This window comes from Drosophila biarmipes, chromosome 2L (genome assembly GCF_025231255.1).
Source record: "Drosophila biarmipes strain raj3 chromosome 2L, RU_DBia_V1.1, whole genome shotgun sequence".
In the NCBI taxonomy this organism is placed as follows: domain Eukaryota; kingdom Metazoa; phylum Arthropoda; class Insecta; order Diptera; family Drosophilidae; genus Drosophila; species Drosophila biarmipes.
In genome coordinates this window covers 20,192,204-20,209,902 of record NC_066612.1, presented here as the reverse complement: position 1 = coordinate 20,209,902, position 17,699 = coordinate 20,192,204, and the positions used below count along the sequence as shown (strand labels likewise).

The following is a 17,699-nucleotide window of genomic DNA, read 5'->3' as shown; positions in this document are numbered from 1 at the left end:
GGTTTATTTTCAACCAATTTTATTTTGCGGGTTAAACTATCGCCTGATTTGCATGAAAGGATCCATGCCACTCTGTATAACCGGATAGCTTGTTGTTTGTTATTGCCGATAATGGCATTTGTTTTTTGTAACTTTAATAGGAGCTGCAAAAGTTGACAAGCTCCCATTTAAATTCCTTTGAATTTTTTAAAAACATTTATTGAGAAAAACACAGTTTGTCTTCATAACGCGGCTTTATTGTAATGTCAATAAATATTTATATAACTTTCTAAGCACATGGATGTCTACTTATATTGCTTATGTAACGACTAATATATTTTAAACTAACGACTTATCCGAATTGCATAAGCCACAAATGCATTTCAAGCCTAGGAAAATGCAATCTATTGCACTCCCCCTGCGCCAAAATCTGGGCGAGAGTGAGAGGAAAAGTTTCTAAAACCAAAGATACAAACTAAGCCGGGTAAATAAAAACTAAAGATACTCGCATGTACTTAGATATTTTTATTCACATCCTGTGTGTCATCCAATCTCTTGTTAAGCTAAGTTAGGCTGACTGGTGAGTAATGAAAGTGAATCCCATATTAAAGGTAGTTAAAACACTCGAATCAAGTTGCAAGTGGGAGAGTGCCTTCAAGAACTTACAAATAAGTATCCAAGTAAATTACATTTAAATTAAGTGAGGTAGAAAATTACTAAATTAACACATATGTTGGTCATAAGGCAAGTTGTAGCGACTCTTGTAGAGTCTGTGCTCATCTCCGATTGAAGCTAACCATAAACCTAGGATAACTGAGGCATATTCGAACTAAATACATACAGGAAACGCGTAGTTACATCTATCTATGTCTTGCGTGCAGTGCTGCCACATAAACTAACTAACCTAACTTCTTTATAACTATATGATTCGCACTGGATATCATAAGGGTCCACCTTCGAGTGTAACGACCGAATGCTTAGTATGCTGAGGTATTCATTTCTCTGACAAATAAGTACAGGCATTCATATGCAATGTATGTAAATACGTATACTGAGTGCGCACTGTATACCGTATGTAAGTGTATAAATATTCAATTTCATGTTTTCTGATCCCCTTAGGATTCTAAATCTTCGAGCAGATATGCGCTCTTGAAAGTTGGCAAGATTCCTGGAGATGGAGTTCAGGCCAGACTCAACTCGTGGAAGTGTGAGGTTCGTTTCGGGGGTTCAACTCTTTCGCTGGCTGAGGTAGTTCGGTTGAGTTGTTCGGATTCGTCCGCGAGCGTTCCTGAGATATGGTAAGCACTGTGAACTGGACTGGCTAGACTTGGAACTGGAAGGCTGTGGCATGCATGGCACATCTGAATCATCTGCTGGCGTCTGGTACAATACTAACATACGTAAGTGTTAAATGCGACGGATCGTTTGGGGGCTGTTGCTGGTCTAATACGAATAGGTTATGTATTTACAGGCTTCTCTTTCAATGTGAAATCTAACTTACGACACTAGACTACCTTTTCTTTTTGTTTCTCATGCGGGATCGGTCCGGTTATCGACTTGCATACACAGCAGGTACTTGTGTATAAATATATATGTGTTTAGGGATTTATGTATAGTAGGTAGTTTAAAAGCACAACATAGAATTCTACTAGGCCAGCTCTGGCAGCGGCACAAATATGATTTAGTCCTAGGTTTCACTATCGTATTGTATCGTATCGTACACATAAACTGGTATACATGAGGATAAGGCTACTCGTTACATATGTTCCATGGGTAATCGGTATACAACTGTTCATGTTCATATTGGTGGGTCCCTCGCTGGAATCCCTTGCTCCTCCTATGTGTTGTGCACCCCCTCGTCCTCCGAGTAGTTCTCCTCGGCATCGGAGTTGGCCACCTCATGGTTACTGCCCGATTGGTTAACGTCCAGGCCGAGATCCATGGGTTCCGACCCGTCCCGCCTCATGTCGCCTTCGTGGTCCGCCATTTCGTCGTGACCCATCATCCGACCGCCCGAGTTGAGGGCCAGTGGTCGGTGGGCGTTAGGCGAGAGGCTTCCGGCAGCCTGGTCGTGCCGCATGATCGGCTCAATGGTCAGACCGGGTCCGCTCTGTCCGAAGGCTGGATTTCCGGCAGCCAGTTTGCTAAGGTCGAACTGCCCGGGGAGCAAGCCCGGCGGTAGGTTGTCCAGACTGTGCCCCATCGCGTTCAGCTGAGCCATCTTGGCGCGAAGCGCTGCGGCAGCTGCCTGCTCCTGGGACATCCCCATGCCTGAAATCATTACAGAGATCACAAATTAATTACGGAGCCTCCGATTAGAAAACTAAGACACTCACCAAAGGTGTTCTCCGTGATGAACTGCAGATAGGTGTCCAGCAAGGACTGACCCGCCGCACCGCTGTTTGGCATCTGGACGCCCAGGTCCTTGGGTTGACCCAGAGCAGCGGCAGTGGCCGCCGCAGCAGCCGCCTCATTCCGCATCCTGGCGTGTCCAAAGTTGCTCAGCAGGCTCTCGTGGTAGCGGCTCAGATCGCTGCTGCTTCCGCCCATTCCGTAGAGGCCATTGCCGGTGGTCAGATCCTCGGGATCCTCGTCGGAGTCTTCGGCGTCGTCCAACGGTCCCCCGCTGGCGTTGCTCAGATCCAACTTGGCCTGGCCGCTGCCGCCACCTCCACCTCCGCCGCTGCTGCCACTGCCGCCGGTGGGCGAGGCCCGGGCCCTCAGCTCCGCAGGAGAGATCTTAACGCCCGCCTTGGCCAGCAGGCGGGAGGCCAGGTCGGGATCGAAGGCGCTGGGCATCGGCAGGACGGGCAGGTCCTTGGTGGAGATGCCACGGTGCTGGCGCGACATGTGCGAGTGCAAGGAGTTGCGGGACTTGGCCACCGTGCCACAGAGGACACATCGATAGCCTGGACAGACGGTGTGCTTGTCCTCCAGATGGGTGCGCAGAGTGTGGGCGGAGCGGTAGATCTTTCCGCATTTGGGGCACGGACGGGGATCTGTGGCTCGGACCCGCATTTCCAAGGAGCGTCGGGAAACTGCAAGATAGATTAAACATTCATTAGATTGGGGCTCGCACATTTTCCGCGTAGAGAGACCAATGAAAAGGCAGCTCGTCTTCGTTTGCTCTTTATTGTTCACCAAAATAGATTTGCCGCCTCCAAACATTCCTCCAGGCAAGGCCGATACAAGATACTCGTACTAGATACATTTGTTTTTGCCCTCAGACAATTTTGCAAACTAAAATGGCATACAAACTGTTGTACAATCGCTGTACTTACGGCTGCTTGTTTTTCTTCAGGCTTTATAAACTACAATTGTAAAATTGCCCGCTTCGAAATAGAATTTATATTTACTCAATATCGAAGCAATCTCGACAGACCTCTTTCAGCCAGGTTTACTGGCGCTTCGGTATAGTTTTAGTGTTTTTGATTAACATTATAGGAACCTTTTACGTATGTCTGCTCTTGGAGTGTTATGCCGCCAATTGATTCGAATTACAGTTCACTCAACCTAAGGTAATCAACAAAAAATATCTCCTTGAATTTTGAACTTTCTCTAATACAAATCGATTTCAGATTTTGGTATTTCGTTTTCCTTCTCTCTAATGCTCAACTTTAGTTTACTTGTGTTTCAGTTTTTCGTTTAATTTCCTTTTGTTTTTGTTTTGGCTAAAAATATATTACGCAGGCACATTCTATTTTGTTTCAGTATCAATATTCATAATAACTACATTATATCTTCTATATATCATGTTTCTTTGTTTGCTGGTTGTTAGCTCTTTATCTACATAGTTGTCTCACCCTCTATGGCTTAATCATACGTATTTTGCTTATGTAACTCTATGAATTAATGTTATTATTCATCTTTTGTGTAGTTCTTCGGTTTCGTTAGCTTTTCACTTTAATACTGCACACGCTTTACTGGAGCGTTACTGGAGTCGAGTCCTACACACTTTCCGTATCGCTCAGCTAATTAAAGGAATTCAAAGTTTGAGATTTGCTTTTGCCTTACGTAAACATATCAGAGCTGTAGGTGTCTGCTTTTGTAGTATTCTTTATCGCATATAGGAACGTAATAATTGTTGTAAGTATCCTCTAACCCAAAGCGTTCATCCACCGCCGCCAGCTGCGTAGTTTCTCTCGAATCTCTCCACAGTTTATTTTGAATAAACCTTTTTGGAGTCCCATTGCCTTCTCTTTATTTTTATCAGAAATTTAATTAATATTTTGCACAGAAAAATGAATTCCCTAAATCTAAAGTCCCAAATGAATACATATAAAGGAACATCCCAATTGGAAACATTAACTTTCTGAATGAACCCCTTTAAATGAAACCAGCTCTTGACAAAATTGAATACTTCTAAACACGTAATGAACATAGAAATAATTCGAAATTAAATGAATTCGTTTCATGGAAAAATGAATTCCCCAAAATGAATGTCCGAAATGAACACATTGGACTGTTTACCCCAATTCAACAAATTTTGAGTTCACTCGAAATTAACCTTTATGAATCGCGCTGACTGAAACCTGTTTCTGGCGAAAACTAATACTTTTAGGTAAGGAATGCTCTTGGGAAGGCTTCGAGGGCTGACTGGCGGGCAGATAACGTTGCAAGGATCTCTCGTGCGCTTACAGTTAGTGTTAATTATACTCGTAGTGGACTCCGACGGGGACTTGGACTACTTTTGGCTATCTACGATAGATTGCGAGTGTCTCGAGACTGGGTTAATTCTCTTGGATTGCGAGTTAGATTCGATTTATTGTCGCCATTGACTAACTGAGAAGCAGCAACCTAGAAAGCTTTTAGCGTGACTACGCGGAGTACCATTAGGCCACGGCCTCGCAGTTTCATTTGAAGTCGGGACCGCCGGCGAAGGGGCCGCCCGAGGATCGCATGGCCTTCATCTTGGCCCACTGCAGGGTGTGCTTGATCCGCATGTGGTTCCGCACGGAGTTGGGATGCGCGAAGCGGCGGCCACACTCGATCACCGGACAGACGGGGCTGTCGCGCGGATAGTGGCGGTCCAGGTGCTGCCGGAAAACGCGCTGCTCCAGCGGCGTTTCGCACAGCGGACAGGGCAGCATGTAGTTGCTGCTCCCGGCTCCGGTTGCCGCTCCACTTCCGCTTCCCACAGCCACTGGGGCCGCACTTCCCGGCAAGGGTCCTGGTCCAGGGCCTGGTCCTGCCACCTTCACCGCTCCGCTGCCATTGTTCCCAGGGCTGGACGATGCAGCGGTCGCATTCGCCGCCGCCGCGGCAATCGTATTTTGAAAGAGCTCCGGAAAATCCCGGGACCTGCTCAGAGCTATTGTCCTGGCCATGAACAGATTGGCCGTCAGCTGTTGCTGGTGAGACTGCTGCAACTCGTCCAGATATTGCTGCTGCTGCTGGTGTTGCTGCTGCTGCTGGTGCTGATGCTGCTGCTGGTGTTGATCCTGCTTCATGAGCAGCGTTTGGTAGAGCGTGGACTCGCTATCCTGGCGCGTTCGCTTCACGGTCAGGGAGATGGCCGAGGAGGCCGACGAGGAGCGATCGTCCTCGTCCTCGTTGCTATTGTGCTGCTGCTGCGCCTGTTGCTGCTGGTTGTGGTTGCCGCTGCTGCAGTCCATGTCCTGATCCTCCTCGCTGTCGTTCCAGGAGCGGGCCGAGGGCGTGGGCGAGGAGTTGGCCGAGCGGTTCTTCTTCGTGTTGTTGTTGTTATTAATTCGATGGTGGTTGTGGTGGTGGTGGCGCTGGTGAGGCTGGTGATGGTGGTGCGGCTGGTGGTGGCTGCGCCGCTGGTCGAACAGCTGGCGCTGTTGCTGCTGCTGCATCAGCTTGGCCAGCTTGCTGGCCGCAGGACGACGGTCGGCAGCATGGGCCTCGTGCGGCTGCTGCTGCACTACATCCTCTTCCGTTTCCGGCTCCATCACCTCCTGCTTGATGCCGCTCTTGGCATTCAGAAAATTGCCTGCGATCCAAACATTCCGAGTGGCGATTGGGAAGAGGAGGAAGTCAATGTGAAATCGAAAATCAGATGCTAAATAAAGGTTGCTATTGGTTTCATTCGACAGCTTCAATTTTGATGTTCAAGTGTGGAACGTGTGTGTGCTTTGGTAAATTTTGAGTTCCATCATAAGCAGCAGCAACAACAACAACAGCAGAACTGAATAAACCGCTAGTGATTTCCATTTTTTATTTTTTTTATAATTTTCAGGTATGCCAATTACATTTAAAGCCAATTTCTGGATTTCATTTCGTTTTTGTTTTGGGAACACATTCAGTTCTAGAGGTTAGGGATATTGCACCTACTGCTCCATCAATCGGAAGTACACACACACGGTTTGAGCCAATATTTTGGAGCACATTTCATTTTGGTTCAGCCAATTACATCGGTAAAGTTTTTCGATTGATTATAAGAGAGTATACATATATATGATACTACATTTAAATATTTGGGTTTTGGCAGGCAGGCAGGCAAATGATTATTTAAATTAAATTACAAGAAGTGCAAACAATCTAAGAAACTAAAAATTAATACAAATTATTTACACAACATTACTCTGGTTGCAGTGAAACTCACAAAACAAGTGCATCCCCAAGTAAGGATTATGATTCTAATCAGTTCTGGATAAATATTTTATTGCGATTTAACTGATGGATTAGGTTTCCGCTATAAGAATGCAAAACGCACGGATACAACCCATGGGAAAAGGGGTGGATAAAGGTGTGGGAAGGCGTATCGCGTGTCATGGAACCATTGCCGGATTGGACGGGCGTACAACTCTATATGCGAACTGCGATTGTGCATATACATATGGCCCGTATCCGAGTGGCGTGCAGAGGAGTACACCTGGCCCGTCCTTTGCATTCGCCCGATTCCATCTGCAGCGCCATTTCCATTTCCAGCTCGGTTTCGTTTCAATATTCGATAATAATAAATATTGAAAAATAAAACGCAATTTAATGTCTACAAAATTGCCAAGGCCCATGCCAGGGGGCTATCGAAATCGGAATATTGAGTCATTTTTGGGATGGCCAGGGATTCCCAGGGATGGGATGGCACGGTATGCCATGGCTGGGCATGGGATGGGCGAGGGATTGGGTGCAGGGGTTATGAGACAAGGCGACCCCAAAAAGGCTGAAATCAAATTAAACAATTTAGTTCTGCCTTTGTGCGTGACAACTCAAGGGAGAAGGCAAACAATTCGGCTGCATAAATATATCAAGTGAAAAATACAATAAAATGCAATCGAATAAAATGGAAAATGCAATATGCAAGGCTTCCGATCCCCCTTCCCGGAATATTTTGTACGTATAGCTGGCCCTGTCTGGCGAACGAGCTGGCATATGCTTAGATGCACATGAAACATGCATGGCAGCATCACAGTTTTCTTCGGCGAGCATCCAGAGGTCCTCGTCGATTGGCCGGCGCTCAAGTGCAGCCAGGACATCGGGGCATCCCATCCGAGCAGGACAGGATGGGAGCGATCTCCTTTGACCAGCCAAGCACATTTCGAATTTGTCACATTTGAGGAAACCGAAAGGATGTCAGCCGGCCGGAGTCTGTCTGCCTGTGAGTCTGTGAGGGCAGCTCCTGTCGCAAGTGACTGCCACAAGAACAAGTCCTGAAAGAGGGCATTGAAGGACATTGTGTGGCCCGGGTCAAATCAGGCGTGAGAGTCCCCCCCTGTGGCAGGTGCACTTTTTGTGAAAGATGCGTTTGGACACCCGGTCACAGGTGTGTAAGAATGAGCTGCCCGGGTGCAGTGGAATGTTTGCAGGAGAAGCCCTTTGAGCCTCCTCTCGAAAACCCGGAACCGTGTGCGTTGGTCTGTGCGTAATTTTACAGCCACTAGGTGCGGACTCCTTCTCTCACTTTCGGCCACCTCTGTGGCTGTGCATAATTAATGAAATATAAAAAGCAAAACCCAATTTTTCCTAATAATTATGCATCATAAATGTCTATTTTTGTAAGCACAAAGGATGCAAGGACTGTTGTCTACGGAAAAGGCATCAGATGAGTAAACTTGTGTCACTCTGTAGAGAAAGATAAATTCATATACTACATTAGGCAATAATTTCGGTTTCCAAACGACTATACCACTTAGGCTCACTTCATCCCCCTCCAAAAGATGATCATACAATCGAGCTTCTTTAACCCGAGCGACCATTTGCCAAGCATTCTCCTCAAGAAAATGGTCACTTCTGCTAGCCATTTTTAAGGTCCCACGGATTAGAAAAATCTGACTCGGGTTAGTAATTGTTAATTTCCGCTCACAAAGAGACCACTGCGATCAAAGATAGTCTAGGGCGTGTACATCCATTCGAAGTATTGGGCTTGGTGAGCCACTGTCAGTGGCCCATCAATTATGGCCGCATGCGAGCGCGTTTTCTGTGCCAATCCAGTTAGGGCAGCCCATTGGGTTATGCAAGACATCGGACTTCGGACCTCCGCACCCACATCAATTACCAGCGGAGCATTCAATCGCAGCGCGACGGCAATCAGTCGGAGAAGGAGTCCGGGTCCGAGTTCGGGTTCGATTCCTCCTCCTGGCTCCCTGAGATTCCAATCCCTGTGCGAGGACTCGCATGTCGCGGTCCTGTTAGCGGCAATAGAAATTAGCTTTATTAAAGATAAAGCGCCGACGCGACTCGGGTAACATTTCCTTTCGCGCCAAGGGGCCATTATAACGAGGACCCCTCCCTTTCCCCTTTCCGGTTCTGGTCTCGTTTTGCATTTCGAAAATGGACTGCATGGAGCGCCGGAGGGAGGACGGAAAGGTGCCGGCAAATAATGAATTTTTCCATATAAATCACTCGCGTCAATGGGCCAGGCCCATTGATATTATGGCTCCCATTCCGCGGCCAATGTGTAAACATTTCCGAGCGGCGCTTTGTCTCTGTCCAGGGGTCAGGGGTCTGGGGTTAGGGGTCAAAAGGGTTGCAAAGGGCGCGTCGTAGGTGTGTTTAACGGCCATTTCTCGATGTCTTGCGATCGTTATCACCTCGCTTATTATTATTATTAGTATTGCTGCTATGCATATTTTGCCCTCGAAGCCTCTTGTAATTTTGACCAGCCTTTTGTTCTTATTGGAATTTATTACTTAATAAGTTTTGAGGGGAAAATGGTTTTCCGGCCTCTGGGCTATCCTCTTTTTTGAGGTCCGGTCAGTCGGACCCGCCCACTCGGATTTTTACGAGCGCTCGCTCAGCAATATTTCCATTGCTTTTGAATTTTCGAAAGTGACCAGAGTCGTCGAGCAATCCCGGCCAATTCGAAATCTTGCTAGATAATAAAACTATAAAACTGCGGGTCGGCACTGGATTTTTATTAATTTTTATGGTCCGTTTTATTTGCGAATTTTTGCCATAAAACGGGTGAATATCTGCGCCTCAAGTATCTGGCAAATACAAATTGGCGACGCCCTGCAGTTTTACGATCTCGACCCCCGAAAATAGTTGTGATTGAATTATGGATAAAGTGGATTACTTGGCCGGCAATTTCATATGCGACCAAGTGTCGTAAAATCGCTGACCGAATTCATTAGATACGCACTTTGCTCCGTCCGCAGTTAATTAGCTTTCAGGGTTATCTTTCTGAGGGGAGCGGGAAACTGGCCAGGATCCATCTTAGGAAAACCCACTTTAGATTGCCAATGCTGCCCAGATGCCGGACGACACATGCCGGGACAATCCATCTCTGCATTTGTTTATCTTATAAATAAAACGCAGCCACAAAAGAAAAACAGGGAAAATAAAAAAATGGCAAAGTTTTGTCCGCTGGGGAGGGCAAGGGGGCGGTCCATTGGCACGTACGGCCAGCCAAAAGCCAAACGAAATGTTGTTTAAACTTTGCAAACAAGTTTGCTTGTTCGCTGTGCTTTCTTTCACTTTTCTTTATAGATACTCTTTCGAGGGCTGACTAAGTTGGGTTGTATAGTTTGTTAGAAAGCCTACATTGATTTTGAAACACCACCTCGAAGTTTAAAAATTATAGAATATACATTTTTACCTAGATGGTTTTTTCTGTACCTATATTGTTAGATCAAAAAACATTCATCCTTTTGAATATAGAGAGAATACTGTTTTCTGGCCTCTCCAATTTTCCTTTTGTAGCCCCAATAAATTTGCTTCATGCTACACTACAAATCTCATCTGATAGTTGGCAAAATAACCATGGGTTGTTAGGGTATTTTGGGTATTCGCTACCCTTTTCCGCTACCTTTTTTATCTTTGTTGTCCCTGCACATACATGTGACTGTAGTGTGGGCGGCGGCTTCGCTTCGCATTCCCTCATAGATAGCATTTGAAATTGAAAGCGAAATTGCCGTTGAGCATGTGTGACGACAGTGGAGTTCCGGAGGGATGGGGGACAACACCGAGTGATATATGAACTGGCAGGCAGGCCACCTCCTCCCACACCACTCCTCACACCCAATTTTCCCGAATGTCCCGAGCACCGACATCAGCATTGACATTCGCCATCGACATCGCAGTTTTCGGGAGCAAGGAGGAAACGGGAAAAAATGGTAAGTGACGCCTCGAATGCATATTCAAGGCGGACACATGCCAAGATCAAGTCGAGAAGTTTTGTGTACACACACTGGGCATGGGGATACAAGGACTCTCGAGGACCCGAGGACTCGAGCATTCCAGGACAGCTGCTCCTTGGCCTGTGACGAATGTTGATGGCCCCGGCCGATAATACCGTTTGTTTGTCAGCCTTTTTTTTAACTTTTGAAATGAGAAAAGTTTAGTGGGCCAACGTGTTTTTAATATGATTTGGTGGGGAGTGTAGCTCGGGCGCTTTTGCGAACTACCCATGGCAATCCGAAGCAGAAAGTGTTGCCTACTTAGGCGGGCCGGAGTCGAAATTAGCCGAGCTTAAGCGGCGGAGCCAAGCTGGTGGTGGCCATAAATTAGTCACTCGGCTGAGATGTGGGTGGTCCAGTTGGGACACACACACATGTGGAAGCCCCCTCCCCGCGCCACCCACACACACCCGTACCCACACAGAGATAAAGCGAACAGGCAAGTTAAAAAGGATAAATCGCTTGTGTTCATCGCTCTTCGCACATAATAAATGTATCTTTTACTTGCGCCGCATGAGGAGCGTAAGTAACTCCCCGTGAACCACCAAGAAACGCCACTGCCCAGCCACCCGGCCACCCCCTCACCCACTTACCCACACACACAAGCAGCAGGAGCGCACAGCACTCATGTATGAGTTGTATATAAAGTTAACAGCATTTGGCTATCTTTTTGCAATTGATGTATTACACATAAAAGTTTTCAGCTCGACCCGCACACACACACAATAAGCGCTCAAGCATCCATGTACTATATATTATCTATGCCCCCACCCACACGTCTCCCCTTTCCTGTGCGAGTGTGTGTACGAGGTCCAAGACATCCACGAGACCACGTCCGCAAACAAAACGCACGCATACCATTACAAAACTGTTACACGTACGTGTGTCCCTTCCGCCAGTGTGTCCGTGTGAGTGGGTCGAACGGTCGAGCTTAGGGGAAGGGGCGACTGAGGCGGAGGGGGAGTGGGAGGGTGGTTCGGTAAGACAGCAAAGGAATATTGTTAACCGACTACAAAATAAATACGAAAACTTTTAATGCCCCCGGCTGCCGAGGCAAACGTTGAAAAATGCTTTGCCTTCACACACAGACAGACCGACAGCCACTCACACTGGCACACATGCCTGCCACACACCCACACAGACAGGCGCTCACCAACACACACACCGACAGCCAAAGGACAGCTGGGACGGACACGAACGTCTTCGGACTCATTGCCACTTGCAAAACCCAACTACACACACAGACAGACGCATTCAACTACAAGCGCGTTTCGGGGGTTCGTGGGGAGTGAGGGTAGCGGGAGGGGGAGGGGGAAAGACCTTTATCTTACTCTCTCTTTGCCTTTCTCCGGCTGTTGGTGTGCGTGTAAGGACATATGCATGCGAACCCTTCGTCCCCACACCGACCCCATAACTCATCTATCAATTTTCACGTACTTGGACCGCAGTTGCCGCTTCTCCGCACCTCACCCGCCCCTGTCCCTCCCCTGCCACGCCCTCGCCGAAACGCCCCTTCGGCGATTGTGATTGTGTGGTGTTGTGCGCCTGGACCAAAGAAGGCGTCTTATTGCCAAAATGTTGCCCTTTGCCATCTTTCCCGTGGGCAAAAACTCGAGCACAGTGGTGAGACATTGGAAGAGATCTTATGGGGTCGCTGAAGGCTCATATAAAAATAGTAGTTACAATTGAAAACAATAGTTTTGGGAAAGTAGGGAACTCCTGAAAGTATACTAGGCATTTTTATCCATTTGCTTACGCTATTTTGGACGTCAATAGGTAATGGTATAAAATATGCTAACTTTGCGTTACATTTTTAAAACTTGAATTACTGTATTGTATTTAAAAAGGAAAACAGCCAAATACATTTATGAAAAGTTGTACAAAATTTCTTTAATCTTAAGGATCGAACACATTTTGGCCAAGTTCTGCTGACATCTGAGTAGTTCCTAAACCTCAATATTGAGACAGTGATAGAACACCATAATTATGTGTTTAAAATACTTAATAGATCCGAATTGGAACTACTGACTAAGTAATTCGATAGCACGCAAGCAAAAGCATCTTATAAATCCTCGACCACGACCCACTGTTCTTTTGGCTGGTTTAAAACCGAACCCGACTCCTTGGGTCCTGTGTACTTAAAGTTTTCTTCTCGACATCCGCACACTCACTTACCCGCACAACTACACACACACATGGGGAGGCACAACACGAGAACGGACCCAACAATGAGAGCTGACAGCCCCAAATGTCATTCTATCTTGGCGGTCATTAGAACGGAGTTCGGAAGGTGAAGGGGTGGCCTGGGTGGCTGGGGCGGATGGGGCTCGGAAGGGGTGGTGAGCGATGTTGGTTCTTGGCAAGCAATGCTCTCCTCACCTCGTCTCTGGCCAAGATTATCTCCTTTACTTTTGGTGGCAAGAACTTTTTGCCCCCTCCCCCTGGCCCCCCCCCCCCCCCCCTCCGCTACTCCTGCCCATTTCCCGGCTTCTTCGTCTGCTGCTTCGTCGTCTGCTCTATTCGATTCGGTTTTTTGGCTCGGTTCTGCATGAAGTATTTTACTCTTTTTCCATACACTCTCCGTCTCACACTCGCACACACACTCGTATTAACTTGGCCCATTGTTTTTCGTTGTCCTTATTGCCTCATGCAACTAAACACACACACACACACACTCACACAGACATAAGGGTTGTCTCTGTGTGCGAGTGTGCTATTGATGCGGCTAGTTTGATGTATTACCCCAAAAAACGAAATGTCTGTATCGCTTATGCGGGGCTCAGAGCCATGGAATGGAATAGAAATGGGCATTTTGGCATTTCGATTTAGTGGCCCACACACACACACGTATTTGCGGAGAGACAAACGATGATTACGCCATCGCTCGCTCTCACTCTGGCGCGCTCCCTGCCGCTCTCTCTGTCCCTTTCCGGCGCACTCCGTCTCTCTCATGCGGGCCTTTTTATGGGCATTTTGTATAATACATCATCGACAAACATGTTTGCAAAGTGTGTACGAATATTATATGGGAATCTAACTTGTTGTTGCTTTTTGCGCACGCTTTCGCTCTCGTGTTTTCCTTCTTTCTGTGTGTGTGTGTGTTTGGGGGGAGGGGGGGGGGGGGGTGAAGGTGGGTGGTCCTGGGAGGACTCGGAACAATTGCAAGGACATGTGCGATGGATGCTGACGTTGACGCCAATGGTGTCGGTAATGGAATGGCAATGGGCAATGGACGATGGGCGATGGGCGAAATGCTTAGGCCTCTCAGGGTGGCGAAGGGGGTTCTGGGCTTTCCACAGGGGGCGGGCACGGGGGCGGTGGACTCCGGCCAGCTGCTGATGGGGTTGGAGCGAAGATGGATGTTCGGATGGGTGGTTGAGGGTCCGAAATGTATTCGCTTTGAATTATTCCAAAATATACAGCAGCGGAGGCAGCGACGCCAGCCGAGGCAGCAAAAAAGTTTGCCCAAAGTTTGTCCCACTGTGAGTGTGTGAGTGTGTGTGTGTGCGTGTGTGAAAATCCTCATGGACATGCACATGTGGGTGTGTGGGAGCTCGTCTCGGTTAGTTTGGCGTACAGTTTTGTGAATTTGAATTAAATGTACATAGTTTTAGATTGCGTAATTCATTAGTACAGGCTGCAGCCTGATGCCCAGCCACCCCATCTCCGTCCACCACCCACTGTTCCACCCCACCCCGAAAAGGCGTCAGCACGCACGGCCAAATGATGAACGATGCGGTCGTATGTGGTTAACGTTGCCGGGGATTAGGCGATCGGGTATGGGTTACTTTTTCGATGTCTCCGGGGCGGAAGGTGGGGGCGTCGGGGATTTACCATGCTAGGTGTGTGTGGGCGAGGGTGGCGATTCAGGCGCTGCCAGCATTCACTGAATAGCTTAAATAGCTCAAGGAGTTCCAGCCGTTCCCCGGGATAAGTTCGGGGATGATGATCCTAGCGAATTTATAGTTCATATATAGAAAATTTCCTAGAGCAAGCTCATTTTTAATTGACAAAGGTTATTATTTGTGTTTAATCAAGTTATTATAGGCAGGCTGGTCTTTAAGTATTACAATAGGTATCTTGCACACCAGCTTAAACCCTCGCAGGGCTTTCCAGAAAGGGGATCTAAAATCAGTCCGTAGCCCACACTTATGTTTTAAGGGCACAATGCTAATCTTTCTTCTGCCGGCGGAGCCTTTGCGGCTGCGAGCAGCTGTTGAAAGGACCTCTTCGAATGGGGGAAGAGTCGAGTCAAAGATGAATAGCTTCAGTCAGTGGTCGAACGTTCCCACATGCCCCCACCCCGCGAAGCCCCTTTCATGCTTTTCAACCCATTTCCTCGCCCCTCCTTGCTTGCTGTACATCCATCTATCCAACCTCCCATCTATCCATCCATCCGTCCATCCATCCGTCCCTCCATCGAACACTTGCGCCGCACTATTTACGGTACAATTTATTACTTTATGAGCAGCGAACTACTCGCCCACCGCCCCCTGCAGAAAGGCCCCTGCCCACGCCTCTGTTACGGACCAGCGATTGTATTTAACTTCGTTCGGTGGCGGGGCGGGGGACTGGTTTGGATGGGTGGTTGGATGGTTGGGTGTGAATGAAATGCGATGGTAATGAATGTATGAATTTAGAACGCAACTGAAAACTGGCGAGACAGTCGGTCGAGATAGTTTTTGCGCCCAGCTCTGGCCCCTGCCCACCGCCGCCCATGGCCCCCGCCCCCGTAGGATTCCCTTCTATTCATCATCAGCAGGCGATGCGGTTGGGAGCAGGACAGGAAATGAGTAGAGGAAGTTTTAGTTTCATATTCGCACACGGCTGAGGGTCCGGGGCGCAGTGGGTGGAGGGTCGCTAGGTGGGTGGTCGAAAGGGGTTTTGGGTGGTGCTTGGCGCTGGCGATGTTGGCGCTGCGGTTCGGGGGGGTTAGGGAGAGGGGGTAAATAGGACCCTTCCCCGGCGGATGGTGGCATGCTGTAGCTCTGTCTCTCTCCCTCCCGCTCGCTTTGCTATGCGTGGCTGCCTCTGTGTGTGGCTGTTGGCCTATCTATGTGTGTGTGTTAGAAAGTTTGAATTGTATTGAAATTGTATTTTGTTAAAATTCATGTTTGTTATTGCTGTTTTAGTTGTTGTTTGGTTGTCGTTGGCCAACCATTTTGTCGGCCTGTCTAGCGCTCTCTTTCTCTCGCACTCGAATGGCGTGTGTGTGTGAGTGTGTTTGATTGCGGCACACTGGGCGTATGAGTAATTTCATTTGACTGCCTCTCCCGGCTTTCCGGTTTTTGCGTGTAATTCTCTGACAGAAACCGAGGAACTCTTTTTGTGTTAGATTTTAGTTGGCAAAATAAGTAAATAGTGCAAAATAATGCAGAGTAGGGGGGCTCGGCTGGCTGAATCAATAAAAACACTGCTCGAAAAGGACATTCTATTCAGATTTGTATCGGTTTGATGTCCAGTTAGCTCGAAGTTCTTTTTTTGGTGGGGGTGCTCAGACCGTTTTTCTCCCTTTTTGTTTGGGTCAAATGCTGGACAGTGAAATACATCATCGACACGTTCGCCGGGCGGCATAACGAACCACCACCCACGTCCGAATCCCCTCCCCTAACCCGAGCCACCAACCCGCGCCCACTTAGGCGCAGGATTCGATCGCACAAATTGCTCATTGCTGAGGAAATATTTGCAATAAATTTAGTTTATGGCGTCGGCTGTTGGCGCTCGAATGCCCGCCAGACTGACACCCCGCGGCCCCCTTAGAGCCCTCATCAGCCCACTTTCGGCCCCCTTCCTTCCGCCCCTTTCTCGCCCGCACACGCACATTTAACCTCGTTGTAGGTGGTAGGTGGCCCCGCCTGTCAAAGCCTAAATTATACGCCACCGTGTGAGTGTGTGATATTTGGAAATATTAAAATGCAGACCTCACCCACCCATACGAGAGTGTGTACGTGGTGGTTTATTGATGTAATATCCTTCAATTATTATGGATATTTGGCGCATTCCCGCGCAGCTAAATTCTTGTGTATCAAAGAGGGTACGGAACGGAAAATGGAGCGGGGCTACCTTACCGCAAAAGAGTTATTTCTGTTCTATGTCCGCCCTTAATTAACTGACCTCCACAGCGTGGCCTGTCAACTAACCCCCTGATTCCCTGCCACCCCACCACAAACAGCCAAATCCCGGCCATCGGGATGTGAAAGGCACTCACACAGAGAGAGATCTGAAGGAAATGAAATGCAAACAAATGCTCCGTCTTGTGCGAGTGTCTGTGTGAAAAGGATATGTAAGTGGAAACCCTGCTTTTCAAGGGGGTGAAGTCCTGGGCAGCAACTACTTTCGCATGTGCGGCAATAATTCATCCATTAAAAGGGATATCAATGCGTCAGAGGTGGAGGATGAGGGGCTCGGTTCGGCAGCAGCAAGCTGAGACCCATCCACAAGGGGCAAGATAAAGATGGGCGGACGCGAAGGAGGTGCGGTGGCAAGGGGGTCAAATGGGAAAAGGCCGAGCCGAAGCAAGTTTTCCGTCTTCCGTTTGAAACCGCACGCACACATGGAAAACCCTCCTATCTGCTCCTAAACCTTTCTTAATACACTTGGGAAAGCAATTATTAAATGCCGAATTCGATACCAAATTTATGTTCTTAGGCTCGAGAAATAAAACCTTGCTTTATAATAGAAACATTTTGTCAGTTACGGTCTTATTACATTAGTTAAGCTGTTATACATTATAAGAAATAGTAATCAAAAGAAAACAACAATAATTTAAGTAAACAATTCTTAGAGCAAGAAAACTTTAATTTAAAATGATTCCTCTATTTGACGACATTAACCAAGCATCATTAATGGTTTAAGTGTAGCTATCAATAGAGGCTGCAAACGGCATCCGAAGCCCCGAGTGATAGGCGAAAAATGCCGACAGATTGCAGGCGCCGAACGAAGCGGAGCCGAAGGACCAAGGAAGGACAAAGGACTTCAAATGGACTCGGCCGTGGGACTCGACTCGAGACTCGCACACATCCATATGGATTTATGTAAATTCCATGCCCAAAAATGACCTTTTTGCCAAGGTGGTTTTCGGGTGCGGGGCAAAGAGCTCTGTCTTTGACTTTTGTAATATTTTCGTTGGAAATAAATTCG

At 47.7% G+C, this 17,699-nt stretch overlaps 1 protein-coding gene across 5 annotated transcripts in view; it reads right to left on the bottom strand.

Moving 5' to 3' along the window:
* Positions 1-214: 214 nt before the first annotated feature.
* The window catches only part of LOC108033762 (protein abrupt), a 47,639-nt gene continuing 30,154 nt past the window's right edge, over positions 215-17,699 (bottom strand). For 4 of the 5 annotated variants that reach the window (XM_017108339.2, XM_050885601.1, XM_017108340.2 and 1 more), the window contains exons 8-9: positions 2,316-3,017; positions 215-2,250 (exon numbers count right to left, since the gene is read on the bottom strand). In XM_017108339.2, coding sequence (XP_016963828.1) covers positions 1,817-2,250; positions 2,316-3,017 — 1,136 coding nt within the window. In that variant the 3' untranslated portion in view covers positions 215-1,816. Of the gene's footprint in view, positions 2,251-2,315; positions 3,018-3,095; positions 5,936-17,699 lie in introns of those variants that run through there. The other variant, XM_050885600.1, reaches the window with a different exon arrangement.